The following is a 23,926-nucleotide window of genomic DNA, read 5'->3' as shown; positions in this document are numbered from 1 at the left end:
TCCCCCCCTCAAATGACATCAAACCCAAATATTTTACCAGGTAACTTTTACCAAATCTGTAAAGACCAAATAATTCTTGAGATTTTTTTTTTTAATTTTCTAAAGGAGGAGAGAGGAACTACAAAACTCAGAAAAAGAGCATCCACAACATGAATATTATAGACTAGTTTCAGTTATAAACATAGTTGCAAAAATCCTAAATAAAATATTTGCAGATCATATCCAGCACAGATTTTTAAAAATACTTTGTGACCAAATTGTACTTACCTGAGGAATGTGAAGATAGTTCAACATCAGTGTATCGGATAATATAATTTAATGTATTAATATCTGTAGATGAAAAGTATTATTATAATTGATATATTTCTTCAAATATAATCTATACTATTTATTATGTAGATTAAAAGAGCTCTTACAGGTGGGAAATATTTCTCATATCTCCCTTCTGTCCCCAAATATCACACTGCATAGACTAAACCTTCCAATACTGATTCATGTAGCCACTGCAGCATCTTGGTTGATGCCACCGAGAATCCATTCATTCTTTTTTTTTTTTTTAAGATTTTATTTATTTATTTGAGAGACATAGAGAGAGGCAGAGACACAGGCAGAGGGAGAAGCAGGCTCCCTGCAGGGGAGCCTGATGTGGGACTCGATCCCAGGACCATGCCCTGAGCCGAAGGCAGATGCTCAACCACTGAGCCACCCAGGTGCCCCTCCATTCATTCATTTACTCATGCACTCCAGAGACATTTATTAACCACCTTCTGTGTGCCAACACTGTTAGCCTGGGAGGATATAGGATGAATAAAATACACTCTTAAGCATATAAATTCTTGAGTCCTCCACTTACCCGTTGTATAGGAGGGGTGAGTGTCTAACACGGACACACCCAGAATGTGTAAGATATGGTCCCAAAATTATTTTACTTGTTTTATGTTTTTGGTTTCAATCTCCCTTTCTAGTTTTCCTTTTCTTAGGCAATTTTTGTCCTTTTTTTCTCATTTGGGAAGACAAATAAGAAAGAAGAAGAGATAGAAGACTAGGTTAAACGAGGACCTGACAGCTGCAGGTCTGTTAGGGGCTCGGATGGTGCGGTCTGTAGGCTACAAAGGTAGATGTCTATGAGACTAGCTGGAAGGCCACGTGCCAGAATGCTAACAGTGTCCGTCTCTGAGGGGGGGAAACTCTGTATTTTTCTATTTTCTGTGATGGGTGGGGGGATTATGTTTTTCTTTCTTCTCATTTTTCTACAAAGTCACAGTACAGACAGGCAGATGTCTGCTCCATCCCTTCTCTTCCATCGTTCCTCTGCATGGAAGTGTCCTTTATAGGGAGAAGGGGGTGGGAGCCAGCAGGCCTGAAAGCCCCAGTCCCTGCTCATTGGGCGGGGAGAGCCCATGCTGGGAAAGGCCATGAGTCTAGCCTTGCCGTCCTCCCTCAGTCAGTGGGGGCTAAGCCTTGCCCACTCCCTGCATGGACTCTTCTCAGCAACAGTGCCCTGCATCCCCAGCCTCCCTGGGATGAGCCCCACGGCTTGGCTAGCAAGAACCGAGCAGTAGAGATGAAGGTTGGAAATGGCAGGATGCCTCAGTCCCACCTCGGCCAAAGTTGTATCTTCTAACAGAATATACCAGAAGCCCCTTGTTTTGAAGGTAATTAACTCCCCCCCACCCCCGTCCAAAACCTCCAGAAACAGCAAGCACATATTAGAAAGAGGAAGACCTGTCTTGTATTCCAGCATCTACTTTGTCCCCTTCCTGAGCCATCAGCCGTGTTACTGTAAAGATAAGGAGTGAACAGTCTTCCCCACTAAAGAGAACCCACAGCCCCCGACAGCTGGTCCTCCCAGCAGAAACCCCCTTGAGGAGAGTCCGTGACCTCGTATTATCTTTCGTGGTGAGGAGACAGACGCAGCTTTTGGGGTTTTGTTTTTATTGAATCAGGCTGGAGAACAAAAAAAGAAATGTGCTGACTCATCTTCTTACCCCCTAAAGTCAGCACACTATGAATTTTCCTCCATTTAAGATTATGAAAAAATAAGAACCACTTTTGGCTGTAGTACCCTCTTTTTTAAAATTTCATCTCTCAACCATCAGCGTAAGCTGGTTGACATGCCGCGTAGTGGCTGATATTAATTTTGGAATTAATCGCTTGTCTTTTATCTCTCCATTGTCCTGACAGGCTGAAATATTTGTGGTTTTATCCTCTGCCGGCCACATCTGAGGGAAGATTATGTTTTATATTGTTACTTTTAATAAGGCCTGTGGGAGACGATGCACATGACATTGTGCTATTTGCATCCCAGAAGACAACTCGGGGAAAGGCCAGAGTAACGCTCCAGAACGCCTCCCGAGGGTTGTCAGGGCTGGATGGGTGGAAATGCACACTCATCTGTTGGACGTGCACTAACTGAGCACCTGCACGTGGCCAGACACTATGGCCACCACTGAGGGGACAGCAGGCATTGAATATAGATTAGGCGATGGGGCTAGAGGGAGGAGATTGACATTTTTCCAAGTATCTCAAACCTAATAAAAATCTGTGATAAGTGTGCTGAAGGAAAGGTTGAGGGGCCTCATCTGGTCTAAGGGATCATGGACATCTTCATGGAGGAAGGAGCGCGTGACCTGAGATCCAAAGGTTGAGATACGACTCGGGACGGGTGAGAGACGGACATTCCAGGCTGATGCTGAGCTTTACTTGTAGGCAGGGAAGTGTTTAAGAGTTGTCAGGGGTCAGAACGTGTAGGCCTTGGAGGTCATGGTGATGCATTTGGTTGTTGTGGAGGAGCATTGGGAAGCCATAAGGGTCTCAACTCTGGGGGGTGTCATGACCAGTATAGGCTTTGAAAGACCCACTGGCTACCACACAAAGTGGTAAACAGAGACAGCAAGAGCAGGGATTCGGCAAGATGAGGCAGCTGGCTCTTGTGGAAAAGCCTAAAGCCCAGCAGAGGGGACATGGCTGCTGAGGCCTGGGCCATGGGGATGGAGAAGGGAAATGTCTGACCCTAGATGCGTGAGCCACTCCCAAAAAGGTTCCATTTGTTGTATGTGTTTCTCTTGGGAAAACTTAATAAGACATTCGTTGGGAGGATACCAATAGGAGACCAGTCAGTGTTAAGTGAGGCTAACCATCAGGCAGATGTGGAATCCAATATTTTGATTGTTGAAAGTATTGTTTGGGTGACATCCCATCCATTTCCATGGCAAATGTTTTCTATCAAAAAAAAGAGGGAAATCTGGGTGGCCCAGTAGGTTAAGATTTCAGCTCTGGTCATGAACTCAGGGGTATGGGATCGAGCCCAACATCAGGCTCCATGGTCAGCACAGAGTCTGCTTGAGATTTTCTCTCTCTCTCTTTCTCTGCCCTTCTCCCTCACCAACTCTCTTTCTCCCTTTCTGAAAAAAATAAATAAAAGAAGTTGAATGTCTGCAGTTGGCTTGGACTAAACATTTCAGGGCAAGTGGATCTTAGGGAGTCAACCTCACCCCTCAACAGTTAGCATGAAATGTATGAAAAGATGACTCTGGATGTAGGAGGGAAGTCGCAGGCCATTCATTAAGTGTAGCAGGTGTGAGCAAAGGCTTGTTATCAGACTCTTGAGAAATACTTTAAAATGGATTTAATTTCCCTGCCTTCACTGTACTCTACACCCATCCAATCCATCCACTCTCCCCACGTGGCTGTTCTGCTTTTCCACCCACTGGGGCACTGACGATATCCCATGGTGACCCTGCCCCACTGCGTCTTCCACACTTTCCTTGTCCATGGACCCTTCTGCTCCCAGCGCAGGCCCTGCCTTCCACCACAAGACGTCACAGCCATCTGACCTTATCTCTCCATTTCCTGTATCCCCTGGGTTCAATCCAGCCCCTCTTCCTGGCTCAGCAGTCCTGTCCTTCCAGAACATCTTTCTCTTTGTGCCAGTTCCTGTTGCACTTACTTTGATCCTCCTCGATCATCATCAGTAGGTTCCCCAATGCCCCCTCCATCGAGTCCAGACTTCTTAAACCAGCATGCACATTCCTCAGAGGTGATATACCTCCTTCTTCATGTGTGCATCACTCATTCATTCAGATGCTCACTCGACAACAAACATATACTGAGTGCTCACTATGACGCCTGCTAGCATTAAGTGAGCACCAGGGATATGCAAGGCATAGACGTTTTGTTGTTTGATCCTCCCAATAAATCAGTGTTTGCTATTTTTACAGCCAGATAAGGAATCTGAAACCTAGCAGAGTTAAGTAACTAGATCAACCCCAGAGCTGATAAGAATTCAAGACCATGTAGTCAGACTCTAAAATTGGAGCTCCTGGCCACTGTGATCCTGCCTGATTCATTTGGAACAGAACACAGAAGGCTCTCTGTTAGGTGTTCCTGGCTGTGGTAATGGAATTAGTCTAGAAAACTGTAGCAAGGTGGATTAGGGAATGGACTAGCATTCGTTTGAAAGGAGACACCCAGCAGATGCTTCTGGGAGAGAGCAGAGGATGTCCTGTGGAACTGCAGTCCTGGGACATGGGAGAGAAAAGGCCCAACAGCCCTCTGGGAATTCACTAAGTGCATCGCTCTGAGGCCCAACTGAATGGAGATCAGTAAGGGTCCAGTGCTTTGTGGCCGTTCACAGAAGGGAGGAGGACACAGTCTCTGTGAGCACAGTCTGACTACAGACGACATGACGGGCCCATTGCAACGATACTCTAGGAGCCAAACAACAGAAGCGCCAAATCCATGTGGAATCTGGAACAAGTTCCCAGAGGAACCCCAGGTTTGAGCGACTTTCCTTTTCCAAAGTTGTCAGAGAGGAAGGCTGTGAGTGAGGCCTTCCGTCTGGAGGCAGCGTGTGTAAGGTTAGGATCACAAGCCAGGGAGGCAGACTGCCCAGGTTCAAAGCCCAGCTGAAGCACTTAACCGGCCATGAATGTGAACATGACTCAGACACTGAACCTGGCACACAGTCAGGCCTTTAGGAAAGCGAGCCAGCGGTACCACTGCCCACAACAACTCATAGCCACCCTGGACCGTATGTTCCTTTGGAAGTCCCTCTATATCATAAGAGCAGGATGAGAATGTGGGCCGCGGCCAGGAGAGGGGGTGATGCGCAGTGCTGAGCAGAGTTCTTCAGGTACAGGCGTCCCCGTGAAATGGCAACTGGCCCCTCCGCTCTTCCGACCTGGCTGCCAACAGGCCACTCCTGCTCGCTTTCACAGTTCAACAAAGTCCCACACAACATGCAAGCAGATTTGCAGCTGGGGGTTTGGAACCCATGCAGGACTGTAAGAAAATCAGCCCCCTCCTCTCCACTGTGTCCATTGCTCTCACACACATTCATGCATTCAGCAAAAATACACAGAGCTAGGGTTCAGCGCGGAGGAAAGTTGAGTTTATGGCACAGCGGGCTTACAATACCTATTTTCACATTCAAGATCTCTGACGGTGCCTTTTCAGAGACTGTTTCCTTGTGAAATGTTTATTGGATCCCTAAAACCCTGGGCAGTAAGTGTCACTCCCATTTTACAGATTAAAAACTGAGACTCCACGTCTCGGATTCCAAGACTCTCCACTCAGGATCCATCTAGCGCTCTCATTCTTGCAGACATCCTGTTTCCAGGCCCAGTTTGCTGGGAGGTCCCGAGGAACGTGAACATGATTTCTTAAGCATGTGTTCCCTGATGCAGAATTCCAGCCCAGCGAAATGATGTGAATGGCCCTTGAGGTTCGTCCTTTATAGTCGTTTAACCAGACATGGTTCTTGTTAGAGCTGAGAGCAAAAGATAGCCCTGGGAGTATGGGCGTGGTGACTTATTGCTCAGCGATCCTGTCCCGCATTCAAGGCTGAGCGTAATGTGGCCCAGCCAGAGAGACGCACGGGGCTGCAAAATCACTTTTTCCTTTGCTTGACTGCACTACCACAAGCAAACACATGGTATGTGGGGCTTGATGTTCCATACGAGGGAACACGGCCTAGACCATGGTTGTGCTGAAGTGCAGGCCAATAGCTCATGCAGACACATGTAGGTACATGCACGCATATGCACACGCACACACACTTCCATGCAGACCTACACACACTTGCTTGCCCTTGCACTCCCTCTATCTGCAGGACTCTCTGCGAGTTTGGAAATCAATTCACTTTCCTACAATTCCCTGAGTGCCATTACAATAGGCTCTATTGGATTCCAGAAGGCATCTAAGTTTGGATTTTAGGTGATCGCTTCTGTCCAAAAAGAGAGACCTACAGGGGCACATGGTCACAGTGGCAAGACACAGAGGGAAGCCGTCTGGCCTGGAGTCAGGTCTAAATGTCAGTCCCTCTGCTGTGCCACCGACCAACCCCGTGGCCTTTGACAGTCACTTCGCCCGTTGGGGCCTCAGTTTCCATAGCTGCTCAGGAAGGGGGTAGCCTGAAAGAGGAAGGTTGGCCTTAGACGACCTGAAGCACCCTTTCAGCTAGAACCCTGTGTGATTCCAATACTAACATGAGGAGGCAGTTGGGCACATTGCATATGATGCACCTTGGCGGGTGGGGGTGGCCGTCAACTTCCTGAGGAAAAGTGGCATGGAAGATAATTTTTGCTCAGCATCCTCCCTAACAGGCTTTGTCTGCTCCCTTTCCTTTGGAATCACAAGGTCAGGCCATTTTTGTTAGCAATTTAAACAGATAAAATCCCTTTCAAGTCTGCTGAGAGTTGGGTAACAGAATTTGTACTTTGCTTCCCATATGGCAGAGGGTGGAGGGCTACTCTTCTGAGGCCCAAGTGTTCTTGTTCCATCTCCCTCTTACCCACCATTACATTTGATTGATAGTATTAAACAGAAGGAAAATTTATTTTACTGGAGTGGGGAAATGCATTAGGTTAAGTAATAAGTATATAAAATACATAGTTAGAGGTTTTGTAAAGGAAAAGATGTAATTTTGTGGTTATGCATGTTTGGGACTGTTTTCTGTGTTATGTTTTGTTGGTAGAAACAGAATGTATTGGATCAGCAGAACAGCAGCATCGACGTGCTAGCGGGACAGTGTCCTCTATTCAGCGACGCCTTTTACAGACACGGGTGTGATAAAAAAGAGATAGTAGTTGGCACTCTTGAGGCTGTGGAAGGGGATGCTTCGGGAATGTTCGCAAGGGGAAGTGCTGGGATCGTAGCTGCAGTGCGCCATGGGCGCAGGACCTCCCAGAGTGTGATGGATGCCTGCTGTGTCTCTCACTGGCGCGGTCACCCTCGCAGCCAACAGGCCAGGTGTTTGCGAATCCACAGGGCCTGATGGAATCCTACCTCTTAGCATCAGCCCACGAGAGGCAACCTGGCCCTCTGGTATGGTGGCAGCACTCACCTGGAGGACCCCCCCCAGCTCCAAGTGGGGGACTGCTCCCCCTGCCTCAGCCACCGCTGGAGGGGGCGAAACCTCCCAGGGAGCACAAGGCTACATCTCTTCCACTCCTCGTAATCAAATTCACAACCAATTATGCAGTACATGGTGTGATGAGCATGTCTTTCTGAGTTTGAGGTTATCCATATGACTTGCTGCATCCTGAAAATGAAATCACGGTTGTTTAAGCGTGTGCTGAATCATATTGAAAAAATTAAAACTTCATGAAATTCTAATTGTCCTGGAGAATCTGGAATTTGGAGTTCTAGCCACTATACTTGGTAATCTAAGAGGTTAAGGAGTGAGCAGTGGCCTTGTTAGCTGTCCTCAGATGAAGCGAAAGTAGTTCTAGCACTGGGGTGCCCGGGGGGCTCAGTGGGTGGAGCATCTGCCTTTGGTTCAGGTCATGATCCCAGGGTCCTGGGGTCGAGCCCTGTGTCCAGCTCCCTGCTCCACAGGGAATCTGCTTCCCCCCCTCCCTCTTCCTGCCACTCCCCCTGCTTGTGCATGCTTGCTCGCTCTCTCTTTCTCTCTCTCTCAAATAAATATATTTTTTAAAAGTAGTTTCAGCACTAAGAAATAAGTTATGAACCCCAGTAATGATGGAAAGAGGCAGGATGGTTTCAGGACCAGCTCATGAGAGCAAGGATCCACCCCCCCGCCGACCCTCTGTTATCAGCACTGTTTCAACCCACTTGGTGAACTGGAAATTAATTTTATACTAATTTGTTCTCAGCTCATGCTTTAATGAGCTTATATTTCTGAGTATTTAATTTGAAAATACGTCTGATAAATAATCTATTAAAAAATAAATTGAGACTGAAAATAAATGAGTTTGAAATTTCAGAGGTCAGCAATTAAGATTATTGTCGCTATTTGGTTTTTAATTGTTTAACCAATACTCGGCTGCCAGTGCAACATCTCGTATTTCTCTAAAATGAGACAAAATCTGGAGTGTATGATGGGTAACAGACAAAATCCGTGATTCTGGTCACCCTGGGTGGCCTAAACCCATCAGCCACTGCTCTTTCGCTTTCTGAGCCTTCTCTGCCCTGATGTGCTTGCTGGGCACCCAGGACTGAAATTCCCCCGCTGGGATCCCTCGGGCACCCTGGGGACATTATGATCCAGTTACATGGCCCCCTCATGGTTAGAAAATTGTTACCACGCCTCCCTCAAGTACGCAGGTCCACTTATATAAGGGAGGGTGGGGGCGTGGAGCCTTTCAAAAGTAATTTCACGTGGACACTAAAAAGGCAAGCTGGCAGCCAGGTCTGGGTGGATACCTGATGTGGCCGGTGGGCAGGTGTTCCCCTACCACTGTCCTCCCTGAGCCATATACTCACTGGACAGGTCTGCCTCACCATGGCTGCTCCTGCCCTAGAATCTTCCAGCCAAGTAGAACTAACTGCCTCCCATCTCTGCACATGCTTTCCCTCTGTGAGCAGTTGTCTCTCCTGCCTTGGCCCCTGGACGCCTAGCCACCCCACCCCACCCCTCAACATTGTCTGGGAGCCAAAAGAAGAGCCACAAAACTCTCATTGTTTGCAGTCAGCATAATCAAGAGCAGAAAAAAAAAAATCCAAGATGGGCTAAGTTTATACAAACTATAAACTAAGCTGATAAGATGGTCTTATAGGAGATAAGTTAAGAAAAACACCCAGTCTTCCTTTACATTAAAAATAGATGTAGAAGATATAATAGAAAAAAGATCCTATTTATGATATCAACAAAACCTACCCAATACCTAGGAATAACCTTAATGAAAACTTCATGACAGCAATATGAAAAAAATCCAAGACTAGATGGAAGGCCATAAAAACGTACCATGTATGTGAATAGGAAAATGGATCTTGGTGGATTTATTACAATGGATTATTAACCACATTATTAATAGATAAATAACTTCAGTGGATTATTACAGAGCTTAAAATTTGATCCTGAAATTCATCGGGAAGAGAAAATAGGCAATAATATCCTAGAAATAGTCAAAGCAAAGAATAGAACCAAAGAAAACCTGCCCTTAACACAGTTGCCAAGACAGCCCTTTAACAAATGGCTCTGGATCACCTGGATCTACACATGCAGAAGCATGAAACTGGACTCCTACTTCAAGCCATATATAAAAATTAATTCAAGGTAGACCAAGGATGTGAATAGAAGAGCTAAACTTGTAGGGTTCCTTTTTTTTTTTTTTTTTTTTACTTGTAGGGTTCCTAAAAGAACACATAGGTGGAAATCTTCAGCACCTTGAGATAACCAAGCACCAAACACATAAGCAACCGAAGGGAAAAAGATCTCATCAAAATGATCGACTTTTGTGCTTCAAAAGAGATGCTCGAGAAAATGAGAGGACAACACACAAAGTGGGGGGAAATATTTGCAAATCATGTATCATAATATATTCCCAAGGGAACCAAAAAATGTGCATCCACACGGGAAGTTGTAGGATGTCCGTGGCAGCACTGTTCGCAACTGCCAAAAAGTGGAAACCACCCAAGTACCCATCAACTGATGAATGGATAAACAAAATGTGGCATTTCCAGAGCATGCAATATTATTCTGCAATAGACAGGAGTGACCCATGCTGCAGCCTAAATGAGCCTTGTAAACATTATGCCGAGTGAAAGAAGCCAGACACAAAGGGCCACATATTGTATGAATCCACTTACACGAAATGAATGAATAAGCAAATCCATAGAGACAGGAAGTAGATTAGTGGTTGCCAGCGGCTGAGGCAGGAGGGGCAGGTCCAGGGAAGTGAGTGCTAATGGGGATGAGGTTTCTCTTCAGGGTGATGAAAAGGTTTTGGAATTAGACAGTGGTGACAGCTGTACAACGTTGTGAACGTGTTAACCAAATGCTTTTAAAAGGTGAATCCTGTAGTCGTTGAATTTAACCTTAATCAAAACAGAGAACTTATACTACCTGACATCAAAATGTATGATGGGACAGTAGGAACGAAAATGGTGCCGTGGTCTTGGAATGGACACACGGAGGTTTGTCTCAATGGGGACAGCTCATGGGGTACGAAAGCAGAGACATGCACATGGTGTGGGCATCCCATATATGATACGGAGCACCTCCAATCACCACAAAAGGGAAAATGGTAGCAGAGAACAACTGGGTCTTAGTGTGTGAGGGACAGTTAGATTCTGACCTCACACTCCTTGAATAAATCCCAAGGAGAGTAAAGGGCTAAGTACAAGACTATGGAAATAGAAGAAAAGAAAAAGGACATATGTGTGACCTTGGGGAAGGCCCCCTCTAAGCAGTACATAAAATTCATAAGGAGAAAGATGGAAAATGTCTCTTTATAAGAACTGGAAACTATACAACAAAAGATAGAAGGAAGTTCAAAAATCGTTTCTCACGTAGTAGGCAAAGTATTAAAATCCTGAATTTTTGGAGAAAATCCGGAATCAGTAAGAAAAGTCAAAATAACAAGAGTCCAGATCTCCCATCTCCCTCCTTGAGTTAGTTGCCTTTCAGATGGTCCCAGAAGTCTGTTCTCTACTCAGTGACAGGTGACCTTGACCCCTTTTTGGAGGTGTTATTGGAGACCACTGGCCTCTTCATCCCAGCCAGTCCTCTTTCTTAGCAAAGTCAAGGTGGTCTTAGAATTTTCTTTTTCTTGGGCGGGAGAGCTGGACACCAAGCTCTGCCCTGGGGAAAGTGGGTTACTGCCACCACGAGTGGAGGAGCCACGTGCTGCAGCAGACACAGCAGGGACAGGCCGAAGCCCAACGTCCACTTGTCCTGCTCCTTCCACACCGCTGCCCTGCCAGACCACGCCACTGGCATGCAGAGGCCACAAGTGAGGCGAGCGGAGTGTGCTTAGCTTTTCCTGTGGGTCAGCCACTTAGTGGGGGCTGCCACGTTAGCTCCTGCCACGTGGATTCTGGACAGATCTCTGTCTCGGTAAGGAAGTGGCCAGGCTGTGGCTTCTTGTCACAGGCAGCAACGTTATTCAAGAAGTGGGATCCTGCAGGCGTGTCACACGGGGGCTTCTGTCCCAGACCTAGAAGACCGTCCTAGTTTTATTTCCTGCCGACAGGGACTGTCAGCTCTTGACTGGGCAATTCAGGGAGGCCCCCTCCAGCTCCCATCTCACCTGCTTTTCTGTTTCCAAAAGCCAGAGATTTAGGCCTCATTTTATGACATTTCTCAGCGCACGTAAATAGGCCGTAGAGGTCCTCATCTCAGTACAAGAGACAGTTTCCAGGAGGGTAGGAGGGGATGTCAGTCAATGTGATTTGTCCTGCCACTGGGTTTTGTGGAACACTCGGCATCGGAGCTTCCCTGAAGGGCATCAGAGACAAGAGTGGGATTGGGACGCAACTTAAAACCCCATTGATCATCTCGAAGTAAATCAGGCCTTCCTGCCAGAGATCCTGGCTGGGGTCACGCCGGGCTTAGCATTAAATATTAAGACCGCTGGTTCAATATTTTATGCCAAAAGGGAATCCCGGGGCTGAAAGCAAGTGAAGGGGGTGGGAGGAGCTGGTTTATCATGAGCGAGCGAGAAGCTACCCTGACTGAACCGACTTTCTCCTCTTCCTAGGGTCACTGCTACTACCACGGACATGTGCAAGGGTATTCTGGTTCCACCGCCAGCCTCAGCACTTGTTCTGGCCTCAGGTAAGTGGTGCTGATGGTGCTGGCCCTGGGCTGGCACACACGGCCTCCTCCTTCCTCTCCCATGTGCTCTCCCAATCCCTGACATACCTGGTTTATTTTCAGGGTTTCCCACCGGAATCCAACAAAATGTACAAAAATCTAACATCCCCCCCCACTCTGCCTTCGTCCCACGCTTGCCAAGTCCTGGGCACGCGTGTGTTTGCCTATTTTAATAGAAACAGCGTCACATCATACGCTTCACCGTAAGGCTTTGCTGTGTCCCCTGATCCTTCTGTCTCTGCACGTCAGGAGACAGAGACTTAAATCTCTTTGGTTCACCCCACGGAGGGTGCGCACACGTTTCTGTGCGCTGTTGCCTTTAGGAAGCGCTGTTGATATTCCATTTATGTGACGCTGTGGAACTTTGAGGCGTCCGCTGATCTGCTGTGCGAACAGTTACCTCGTTGCTGTTCCTTCAGCAAACGGCCCTTGAGCACATCCTGGGCGCCGGCACTGAAGAGGGGAGGGGTGAGCCGTGCAGCATCTGCAGGAGGCGCCTTCCTGGCGCAGGGAACAGCATGTGCAAAGCCCCTGAAGCAGGACAATGCCCGGGCTTGGCCGAGCAGCAAGGTGGCCGGTGGGGCTCGGCGGAGCAGGGAAAGCAGGAGGGGGGGCTGTGGTCAGGGGAGAAGGAGGGGCCTTGGCCTCTCCCCTCTTTACGACGGGGGTCACGGGAACTTTGTGCTGAAGTCTGGCCTCACGTTGACACGGGGCACTCCGGCTACCGGGCTGAAAACACGCTGTAGGGCGTATGTGCAGAGAAGCAGAGCTCAGCTAGACGCCCTCCCAGTGACCCTGGCGAGGGATGGGAGCCCAGGTAGACGTGGCACCTGCAGACCTGCGGGAGACCAGAAACTTCTTCAAGGGTTTAGTGAGGCCAGTGCCTCTCACATCTGCATAAGCTTCTGACCATTGCCTTCGCCACCAAAAGACTCACTCCCCCAAGGTACTGGGGACTTGGTCCCCAAGGAAGGACCAAGCTCCTCCTCCTGAGTGAGTGATGACTGAGGAAGCCGTGGCAAAGTCACTCACGGGGTAGGCCCTCCCAGACACATGCAGGCCCGACAGGCACGGTGGGCACTTGGAGGAGGAAGCAGAGGAGGAGGAGGAGGAGAGCGTTTGCAAGTGATGATGTGCAGAGAGAGGACACCTGCCCCCTTCGAGGCACTGAGGTCCACGAGGGAGGGACTTTGAACAATGAAGTGTCTTCTTGAAAGGCTGTCAGGGACGCGGTGTCACAGGGTCGGCCAGGTTTCAGCAGGGCGCAGAGGGGAGAGATGTTCAGGAGAGGGTCAGGGGGAGGGTAGTGTGAGGACAGACCGCGAGTCCTGAGAGCACAGTCGGGAGGTGAGCGGGACGATGGGAAGAGTGAGAACGGGGTCAGTTAGAGGATTAAAGAGCTGTGTGGGGACAGGGTCCCGTCTTGATGGGAAAAGCAGACTCAGGCTCCTGGGGGAGACAGAGGTGAACAGAGATGAAGGACAGCGTGGGGTCAGAGCTCAGGGCATCTGGGATGAGGGGAGTGACCAGTTCAAGACGGATGATCTGGGGCCGACGGCGGGTGTTTCTGCCCCGACGCACAGCAGCCCGAGCAGTGAGCCAGCTGCGTGACAGTGGGCAAGTCACTCGACCTCCCTGAGCCCCGGTGTCCCTGTGTTAAAATAGAATGAAGTCTCCGGCTAAAGTGGTGGTTTTGAAGATGAGTGCAGTGACCTGTAGGAAAGCCAGTTCTGTGCCCGACTTCGAGCGAGCAGCCAATGGAAAAACCATCAGACTCTTGAGACTGTCTTGCGTTCTTTGATTCTGGGACTGGACCGGCCAGTCGGGAGGCGTGTTCATGCGGTATTTCTGGGCTAATCCTGGGCAGAGCTGTCCTTCTCCTAAGGGAAACACGGTGGACGCACACAAGACCACAGTGGCAAAGATCACACATGGAAATGGTAGCCCGCCTACCCTGTGTGGTATCCAACATGCTTGAAAGAAGAGTCTCTAATACACACAGAAGAGGAAAATCCACACTTCACTGTCATGCTTCCCTGGAGCCTGAAAGATGGACCTGTTTGTTCAAAGGCCATTTATTGAAGGCTAAATATTTCTAGCCTTCAAGTTAACATAAAGGTCAATGTGTGCAAAGAACAGAAAAGCTAATTTGAATTGGCAAAAAAGAACCAAACAGAACTTGGAGGTAGATTCATGCTTCTTAAAAGGCCAGGGTGGCTTCAGGCATGGCTGGATCCAGGGTCTAACTAAAGCTATCAGAGTCTATTCTCTCTTCACTCTAGTCTCTGCTTTCTTCTCGGCTGGTTTTATTTTCACAAATGGCTTATTTTTGGGCTGACAGAGGGACTGCAGCCAGCCCCAGGCTTACGTTCTAAGGGGGCAAGTAGAAAAATGAGGTGCCCCTCTTTCAAGTTCAGCAGAGTTCCCCAGAACATAACTGATTGGCCCCAACTGGGTCATAGGCCCATTCCTGAAACACTCACAGTGGCCAGTGGTGAGTATGATGCTTTGGCTTCACTCACTGGGCCAGGCTAGGGGTGAACCACATCCAACCCCAAGGTTGGGAGGTTGGGAAGGTGCGTACACCAAGGAAAACCAGTGAGCTTTTGCCAGGAAAAGGACAAATGAGGGCCAGGCCAGTAAGAAACAAACAGGCCTCCTCCAACCGTAGCTTCCACACATCTATGAAGTAGTTTTAGTCCGTCAGAACTGACAACAGGCATTAATAGAGGCATCAGGATTGGCCTGGTAATTCTCAGGTGATTTTCATAGGTGTATCAAACTCCTGATGGGTAAAGAGAAAAAGGGGTACCTCCAAGGTATCCCTGAAAGCTCCCTTTTTTAATAAATCGTTGACCAACCAGTGACATTAATTAATTAGTTTTAAAAAATGAAGAGGAAGGGGGCACCTGGGTGGCTCAGTCTATTAAGCGTCTGACTCCTGGTTTTAGCTGAGGTCATGATCTTGGGGTTGTGGGATCCAGCCCTGCATTGGGTTCCAAGCTCAGCATGGGGTTGGCTTGAGATTCTCTCTCCCTCTGCCGCTCCTGCTCATGCTCGCTCTCTCTCTCTTCCCCTCTCTCTCTAAAATGAAAAAAATAAGTCTCTAAAAAATAAATTTTAAAAATTAAAAACAAAGAGGAACAATTGGATGGACTATTCCCAGAGTAACATTCAAATAGGATAAATCTGCCTTCCGTGCTTGGCCACACCCCGCGGTCACAACCCCCACCCTTCTTCCCAGGGCTGCCCGCCAAAGGCGCAGGTAACTGGGCTCCCACACGGAGAGGTCAACCGCTGTGCCCAGACGGAGCAGCCTCTGCTTCTCAGCCTTCACCCCTCATCTCCCACACCTGGACAGTGTTCCCTCCGGGGTACTTGGCACAGACCCTAATCTGGCAAAGAGGAGGACTGTGAAATTCCCTGTGGCTGGGGTTTCAGGAGAGTGGGTGCTGCGCCGTCTGGTGTTGACCACCAGAGAACGTGGACCTCCTAACTCCTTGTGCCGTTGCTGCCGAAGCAGCAGACGGTGCATCAACAGAGACATTCTGGAGTTACGGAGTCAACCTTGTGATCTCCGTATGATAGAGACCCGGCCCAGAGAGAAGAAGCTCTGCTGGATCCACCGCCGGAAGAAGAATCGATTGAGACTTGAGATAAAGGGGGAAGGCAGCCAGCGTGGCACCAGCCCGGTAGATCTAGAGAAAGAATAATAGGCATTAAAAATGATGTTCACCCTGGTGTGACCCCAAAACACATTCAGATCGAGGAATGTAGGGGGAAAACTCCAATGTCCTAGGGGACACATTAATTAGAGCTCAGCAGATCACGGCGCTGCAGAGAAAAAGCAGAGAGGGAATGTCCTCGCTGCCTCAGGAAGGCCGGATCAAAGACGGGCAGGAAGAAAAAACTCGGTGCTGGAAGAGAGAAGAGAGGAGGGAAGCAAACAAGTCCGCCTTCTTCATTTGAAGCTTGGGGTGCGGTGGGCGGAGGGCAGGGGGTAGATAAGGAGCAAGGAGCTAGGAAGATCCCAGCAGAAAGCAGGATTAGAGAGGGAACAGCTCTCTAGTAGGGAGGATGGGGCGCAACGTGGAAAATAGGTCATAAAAATGAGCGCAGCCCTGCAGCCTGTTCCCACAGGGAAGGATCCAAGCCAAAGGCAAAGTTACTTTTCGGCTCTAGTATGTCTCCCCAAAATGCCCAGTCCTCGTTAGCGCGGTTCCGGCGCAGAGATGCACGATTCTCCTTTGACATCCTGGTTCCTCAGTTGCTCTCCCCGCCCTGGGCCTCATCCCTGCCTCCCCCCACCCTGGGTCAGGTGAGTACCTGACCACAGCAGCCCCGTGAGCATCAGGGACCCAGACGCCACCGTGCTGGGGACAGAGGCCCACTCCCGCCCTAGAGCGCCAACCTGCTGTGTTCTGTCGTGAGGCAGACATCCAGCCCTGGCTCACTCCTGCTGGAGCGTCAGAGCACCGCGTCCTCGTGTCCTGATCCTGTTCACTGGTGCCACCTTCCTGTCCCTGTCCAGCTCTCTGGCTGGAGCGTGAGCTCCTCGAGGCAAGACACTGTCTCTCACCATTTCCTCTCGTTCTCTTGCTGCATCCTCTCAGCTCTTCCTCGTGTCTGGCACGAGGCGGCTCCTGCCCCGTCCCAGGGGCTCCCGCCACCTGCAGGGACAATGGTTGAAATGAGGCTTAATTTCTGAAGGAGCCGCCTGTGGCCTAACAGACTTAAGCCCACCGTCTACTTAATAGTAGATGAGGAAACTGGTATCTAGAGTCGTAAACTAGTGTGGGTTATAATAATAACTTCACTTTTAAGTGGGGTTGAAGCCACTTGAGCACAAAGGGCACATGTCCTCACACTGACGCACTCATGCCCCTACTTATGTTCTCGCACACCTGCACGCTGAGACCGTTGTACCTGAGCGCTTGCGCACTCGCCCTTGTGTGCTTACACGCACATGCTAACACACTCGGAGATGCACGTACACACACGTGCATCCCTTGGGGGTGGTGACGACACTCAGGGATGCCAGACTTTCTTCTTCATCAACATTACAATTCCTGCTGTCATGAGGGTAGAGGCGGTGTTATTGCCGCCACGGTGCAGAGCAGCTAACTGAGGCCATCGAGGGCCTCGTCTTGATGCTGCGCCAGGAGCTACAGATTCCCACACCAAGTGACACTGTCCCCCCGTTCTGAGGCGCAGCATCCATCTCGAGAGAGAAGCATCTCCCGCATTTACGCAGCCCTGCTTGTCCTCACCCGTGATACTCATCCAGGCCATGGGCAGGCAGGGCTCTACCGGGAGGAAGCCCCCTCCGATTCCAGCCGCACTGTTTGTTAGCTGTTTCCAGAACATGCCTCATGTATCTCACCATCCTTGTCCCTGCTGTCCCTCTGCCTGGGACATGCTTCTCTCCCACCTCCCATTTGGTTTTAGAAGCTTCACCAAAGGCCCAAGTCATAGGATGCTTCCCACATGAGGCCCCATCCCGCCTCCCAAATATTCCTCAGCAGGCAGGCCAAGCCTACCTCGCCTGCATTATCATAGCCCTTCCTGCCACCGAGCAGGTGATTTATAATATCTGTTCACACCCCTGTGTTAAGGCACCCATCCGTCCTCGCTCCGTTTCTAGTTGACCGGCATACCCTGCTGTACGTTCACACACCTTGTTGTAAGGACCTTCAGGACGGGGGGACATTTCTGACGTTGCTTCTAGCCCCTGGAGCTCTTAGCACTGCCCTTCGATGTGGGAGACGCCACAAAACGCTTTCGAAAATTCAGTTACATAAAAATATTCAGATGCGAAGTCTATTTGCTTCCCCAGTAAGTACGTACATCATTATGTTCCTTTAAACTGTATAATATAAAGCTTGCTGCACTCAATTTTACGTAATGAAATCAAATACAGCACAGAAGGCAGGAATACTTCTTGCCCCATGCTATTGAAAAATAGTCAACAACTTATTTTTCAAAGGGTAGAATTAACCACTGTTACGGTCCATGGAATCAGAAATAACCATTATGATGAAAGTAATCATTTGCAATTGAAAGCAGAAACAGCCATTGTTAAAAAAAAAAGTTCTGCTTTTATACAGTATTCACTATTTTATTGTTTACAGTTTAGCAGATAAGTTGAACTGACCCATTTGAAAAAAAATCCACCCAAAATCTCAGCTGACAAAGTAAGAGGAGAAAGGAATCTTAGGAGGAAGAGCAGATGGAGGGAGCAAGGCAGGCTGGAAGATGAGCCACAGCCGTCCCGCGGGCCCATGCATCCGATGCCAGGCCCTCTGAGCCTCCCTGGCACCTCACAGCTTGGCTCCAGGTCACTTACCTGGTCGGATGTGGATTCTTATCAGCTCTCACAGCACAACCTAAATGGCCTGCCGCCAAGTGGCCCAAGGGGCCGGGAAGTCAGGCACACAGGATGACCTTGCACTCACTTCCCTGTCTGCTAGACGGTGAGTTCCAGGCCAGCAGGGCGCCGGGCTCAACCTAGAGCCTGGATGGTTACAGGGGCCCACTCAACCTCGGTGGACTAAACATGCTCTCCCCAAGCCATCAAGTAAGTGGTCAGTGACAATCTTGGCCAGTCCAGTTTTTTTTTTCCATTTATTCATTTATTTCAGAGAGAGAGAGTGCGCAGGGGGAGAGGGACAGGTGGAGGAGAGAGCAGAGGGAGAGGGACAGGTGGACTCTGCACTGAATGCAGAGCCAGATGTGGGGCTGCATCTCACGATCCTGAGATCCTGACCCGAGCTGAAGTCGAGTCTGATGCTTCACCGATGGAGCCACCCAGGCACCCTTTGACCAGTCCACATTTTTAAAAAATCTCTGATGCATAGTGGATCATATTAAGGAAGAAATTAGCATGGAGAGGGGGTAAAGTCAGTTTGACCTCGAGCTCTGCCCTGGGACCCTCTGACCCCTCCCTTCCAGGGGCTGGTCTACACTGCCCGGCCTCCAGCCCTCTGGCCATACCTGCCACCCTGGCCAGGGCTTCCTTGTCCTGGCCTCCTCCTCCCAAGGAGAGGATCCTTCAGTGGCCCCAGGAGAATGCCTGTGGGGGCCCTGCTGGGATCAGAGCTCATCTGCACCCTCTGTCGAGCTGCACTGTTGTCCATCCTGAAGGTCGCCCAAGGTCAAGTGTCCGCTCTCCCTACCTCCACTCTCCCTCGAAGCTCCAATGTCCGCATCCAAATCCCTCAGTCCCCAAAGGGGCTCCCCTCCTACGTCTTTTCCACTGATGGTCTAGCCCACCTCTGACTCCTAAGTTTGGCCCCTGGTGACCTTTGAGGACCCCTCTCGCACTCCCCGCCCCTGCAGGCAGCCACTCAGGGTGTCTCTTTTTCATATTCCCTCATCGCCACCCTAGCTCAACCCTTGCTCCAAGACTTTTTAATCCTCCCACCCATGCTTCCTCCCTCTTCCCTCCTTCCCTCCCTTCCCTTCACAGCCATCTAGCACATTCCAGAAGGCTATGTTTCAAAAACACTGCTTGATCGTAACATAAGTCCTGCCACCCCTCTGCACACAGAACCACATGCTCCCTGCGGCCTGCAAGCCAGAGAGCCTCTCGTTCCCTCACGCGCTCCTGCCAGGCTTCCCGCGGCTGTCTGCTGACCGCCTGCTCACGTACTGATCGGCCGAGGGCCATGCGGGGCCCCGTGCCCGGCCAGGAAGACCACAGCAGACAGGAGGATGCTCCCGGGTGTGTAACACAGCCACACGCCGTGTCAGTAGTGCGTAGTAGGTGCTGTGAAGTGGGCACCCATGAAACCACAAGGGAAACCCGAGGGGGCCTGAGTACAGGGCAGACCTGGGGGGTGGCCAAGCTGGCCTTTGGAGGCTGTGCGTCAGCCCCGAAGGTCGTTCCGGCCAGGAGCTGTGGTGGGAACACCGAGGAACAGAACGTGGCCATGACCTTAACACGGCTTGCATCCCCAAAGGCCGGGGGTGGCCACCAACGGTTACGCTAAGGGAGCCTGTGGGCCTGTAGAGGCTCCTGGGATGGGGGCAGGGGCAGCCAGAGGACAGAGGGGACCCCAAGAGCAGCATCCTGGCGGCCTGCATGAAGGCTGTGGAGCGGTGGGTGCTGAGGCCGCCGGGCAGCCCAGACCAAAGTAAAGGTGAAGGATGGGGCCAGAGAACGAAGCCGGAATCCTGCACCCCACCTTCCTTCCACGGCCCCCGCTGTCCAAGTCCCTGCACCCTCATGTGCGTACTCTGACCTTCCTCTCTCCTCTGCTTCTGCTCCTTCAAGGCCACTCGCCTGGCCTTCGTGCTCCCCACCCTCCAGGTCCTCCCCACCCTCTGGGTCCTCCCCTCAGGGCCCCTGTTTCATGCAGCCCATGTGTGACCCTCCCTCAGTCAGCACGGGGCCGACCACCCAGCCAGTGGGCGGTGTTTGCATTTGGAGTCCGGCTGTGTCCTCCCCAGGGTGAGTCCTCGGTGGCCAAGGGCTGGCCAAGGAGACAGGGCCAGCCACCCAGTGTGGCCGAGGACAAGGGACCAGCTGGGAGGCCAGGTCCACCCGGGGTTCGCCAGCTGCGCCGCTGACCAGCCGGGTGGCTGTGAGATTCCTGGGGCCGCCAGAACAAGCCACCAAAAGTGGGGGCTGAGAGCGACAGAAAGGTATCCTCTCGCAGTTCTGGAGGCCAGGAGGCTGAAGTCAGGAGGCCGCAGCCTGGGAGGGAGGATGTCCCCATGCCTCTCTCCCGATTCCTGGCGGCTCCTGGCAACCCCCGGCACACCCCGACTTGTCGCCACACGGCTGGTTTCTGCCCCCACCTTCATGGGGCCTCCCCGCTGTGTCTCTGTCTTCTCCTTTTTCTCTAAGGGCCCGTGTCATTGAATTTAGGGCCCACCATCAATCCAGGATGAGCTCATCTTGAGATCCTTAAAATCCCACCTGCAAAGACCCTTTTCCCGAGGGTGCCGTTCACAGGTACCAGGCTTGAGACTCAGACATACCCTTCGGTGCAACAGCATTCAACCCACTACGGCGACCTTGGGCCCTTAGGATTGCCTTCCTGTTAGTGAAACGGGCTCATGATGCCTGCTCTCAAAAGGATCACTCTAAGTATTAGAGAAAATAGAGGATTCAGAAGCAGGGCTCATGGGGTAGGAGAGCATGAGGAGTGTCTGATAATGGGGACAGAGTTTTTCGAGGGGTGATGAAAACGTTCTAGAATCAGTGGTGATGTTTGCACACCTCATAGGATGCACTAAAAATCATGGAATTGCATGCTTTAAGAGTGATCTTAGTGGCATGTTGAGACATTTCTGGATAAACTGCTATTTTTATAAAGGAGCCTGGCTCGGGGTGGGGGAGGGGGCAGCGTTTTCATAAATCCTAGCCTCTATTATTACTATTGATGTGCCAGTCACAACCAATATTAAAATCTTTTGTAACAGTTTAACATTTTACCTCTTTTGTCATGCCTCCCGAACCCAGATATGAATTACGTTTGAAACGGGGACCATGGGTGAGATGTGGTCGTGTGCTCTGCCGGAGTCAGCCCAGGGCTTTGCACGTAGTAGGGGACGATGCAAATTTGTCTTGATTGTACATGAGTAGTTCCCATGGAAATTACTTGTTGAAAGTAAGCCCTGCCGTGCCTGCGTGCTCACTAATATCACCGCGATCGCCGTATCCAGGGTATGCGAGGTGGGATATTACTTTTACCCACGGGCTCCCCCAGGAAAGAGCTGGAATTAAATTTCATGCCAACTGCATTTCTAACTTATGATTGGCAGCGTGATATTGGGACCAAAAGTCTTTTTTCCGAGAAAATTCAATTAGTAATTGAACATGGAGCTAATCCAAATAATTCATATATTCTAATCATTACCTTATTACAGGTAGGCAAAAATCCGTGCGCCACTCTCCTGCTCGCCTGGGAGTAGTAAGAAAAATCGTAATAAGAACAACAACATTAAGCCCTGTTATTGCCTGATGCACCATTGCTTTGGAGATTAAAAACTGAATTTTGAGAAAAACAAAAACTTATCTCGAGGAAATATAGGCCTCCAGAGTTTCCACTTTGAAAGCTAACAAAGTCAATTTAAAATTTTAATAGATTCCTCTTCGTTTATATTGAAGGGGAAAAAAAACAACAACAACAGGATTTTAAAATTTAAACTAAGGCTGCCGATTTTCAAAACAGCTCTGTTTCTCTGCCTTTTTTCTTCTCCAACATGATCATCCTCTCAACACAGCACTAGAGGGAGGCAGGAGGGTGGGAGGGTTGAGAGGTTCAGGGCTTGGGCACCCAGGTCCCAGCTCTGCCCCAGGCCATCCACTTGCCCTTGACAGTGGGGATAACAGCCAGGGCTACAACCATGCGCAGATCCATTGGGAGAGGAATGCCAGGGGCAGAGCACCATCAGGGGTGGCCCTCATCACCCCCAACCACCCCTTCCTCTTCTCCCTGCATTCACTACTCTCAGCTCACTGCCCGCCAGGATGGCTGGTTCGTTATCCTCTGGATCCTCCTCCTAATCTCCCCCTAGAGAAGGTACCCGAGGTCTTCATTTTCCTGCCCCGCTCTGGCAAGGAGGAAGAACTCCAACTTCAAAGTCTGCTGGATTTAAATTCCGTACTCCGAGATACTTCCAACTCCAAGTTTGCAACTAAATATCTTTGACATTCAGCTTAAATTACACTCTGCTTATCTAGCTTGGGGCCAGCGAGGGCTGTGAGAACATCAAAATTCTACATCTCAGAATCCTTGAATTTTGTGTCCACTGTTGTTTCCAGCAATCTCTAAGGCTAAATGATTAATTATACCCAAGACAGTCCAAAGCAATTATTTAATTAAGCTGTATTCCAGGCTGCCAATTGTTTAGAGCAAAGGGAAAGCCTTCACCCCAGTTTCTCAACATCTGGCCTTTGGATGACTTAAAAGATAAAAGGAGATATGAGAACATTTTTATGACTAAGTAACAATTTCTAAAAATTTTCCATTAAGTAGAAAAACTTTTTCAGTAATTTGTTTCTCATGATTAGAACTTGGTGACATGTTTTACTGGGAGCGTTCAGCTTACTTAAATCTAACACAAAATAGAAAATGTTGCGGTATCAAACGAAATGTTGGTATCATCTTTGTTTTAGGGCAGGAAAGTCAGGTTTGTAGCAAATTCGTATTTTCCCTTCAAGTGTGTTTGTTTTCTGCATTTCCTGGGCCTATTTTTTTTTAAGTACCCTTTCTTACTTTAGGTGATTTAAAATCAACTTTAATAAACAAAAAAATCCCCTCTTACCCATTCCAAACTTAGAAATCTAAGTTTTGTTTCATAAAGAAGTTTTTTAAGGAGACACAAGCCACCTCAACAGAGCTGATGGCCAAAGTCATGTCTGTGGGATCTACTGGGGACACACGAAATTATTTGGGGCACAGGCACCCCAGGCATGTTCTTCCTCTTTCCCATGGCCTATAGCTTCATTAAATAGTGGTGGATATTGGTGGATATCCACTGGTGGATAAAAACAAAACAAAAACAAAAAAACAAAACAACAAAAACTGGTAAACCAGTTGGATAAAAAAGCATTGAGTTGTGAATATTGGTTTACCAGTTGTGTTCAAAATAAATGTTTGATTTATTCAAACCTCTTCCTTCCATACTGTTTGAGTGTTGAAATACTGTCATTCTATTAAAATCTGAGAGTGACTAAATACTCACCTATAAATGGGCCATCAACAAGCCTAGGATGGTGCTTGCTTCGGCAGCACATGTGCTAAAATTGGAACCATAAGCATAGCATGAATGAATGACTCAAATAAACAATAATGAATGACATAGGAACATTTTACAAGGTTCCTCTTTTGGAAAAAAGGCTCAGATTTTCTA

At 49.3% G+C, this 23,926-nt stretch overlaps 1 protein-coding gene across 1 annotated transcript in view; it reads left to right on the top strand.

The window, feature by feature from the left end:
• The window catches only part of ADAM12 (ADAM metallopeptidase domain 12), a 331,074-nt gene that overhangs the window by 207,329 nt on the left and 99,819 nt on the right, over positions 1 to 23,926 (top strand). Inside the window, exon 5 of the mRNA XM_025467614.3 lies at positions 11,946 to 12,022. Within this exon, the coding sequence (XP_025323399.1) occupies positions 11,946 to 12,022 (77 nt within the window). The remainder of the gene's footprint in view (positions 1 to 11,945; positions 12,023 to 23,926) is intronic.

Source organism: Canis lupus, chromosome 28, assembly GCF_003254725.2.
Source record: "Canis lupus dingo isolate Sandy chromosome 28, ASM325472v2, whole genome shotgun sequence".
Taxonomy (NCBI): Eukaryota; Metazoa; Chordata; class Mammalia; order Carnivora; family Canidae; genus Canis; species Canis lupus.
This window is presented reverse-complemented; position numbering and strand designations above follow the sequence as displayed.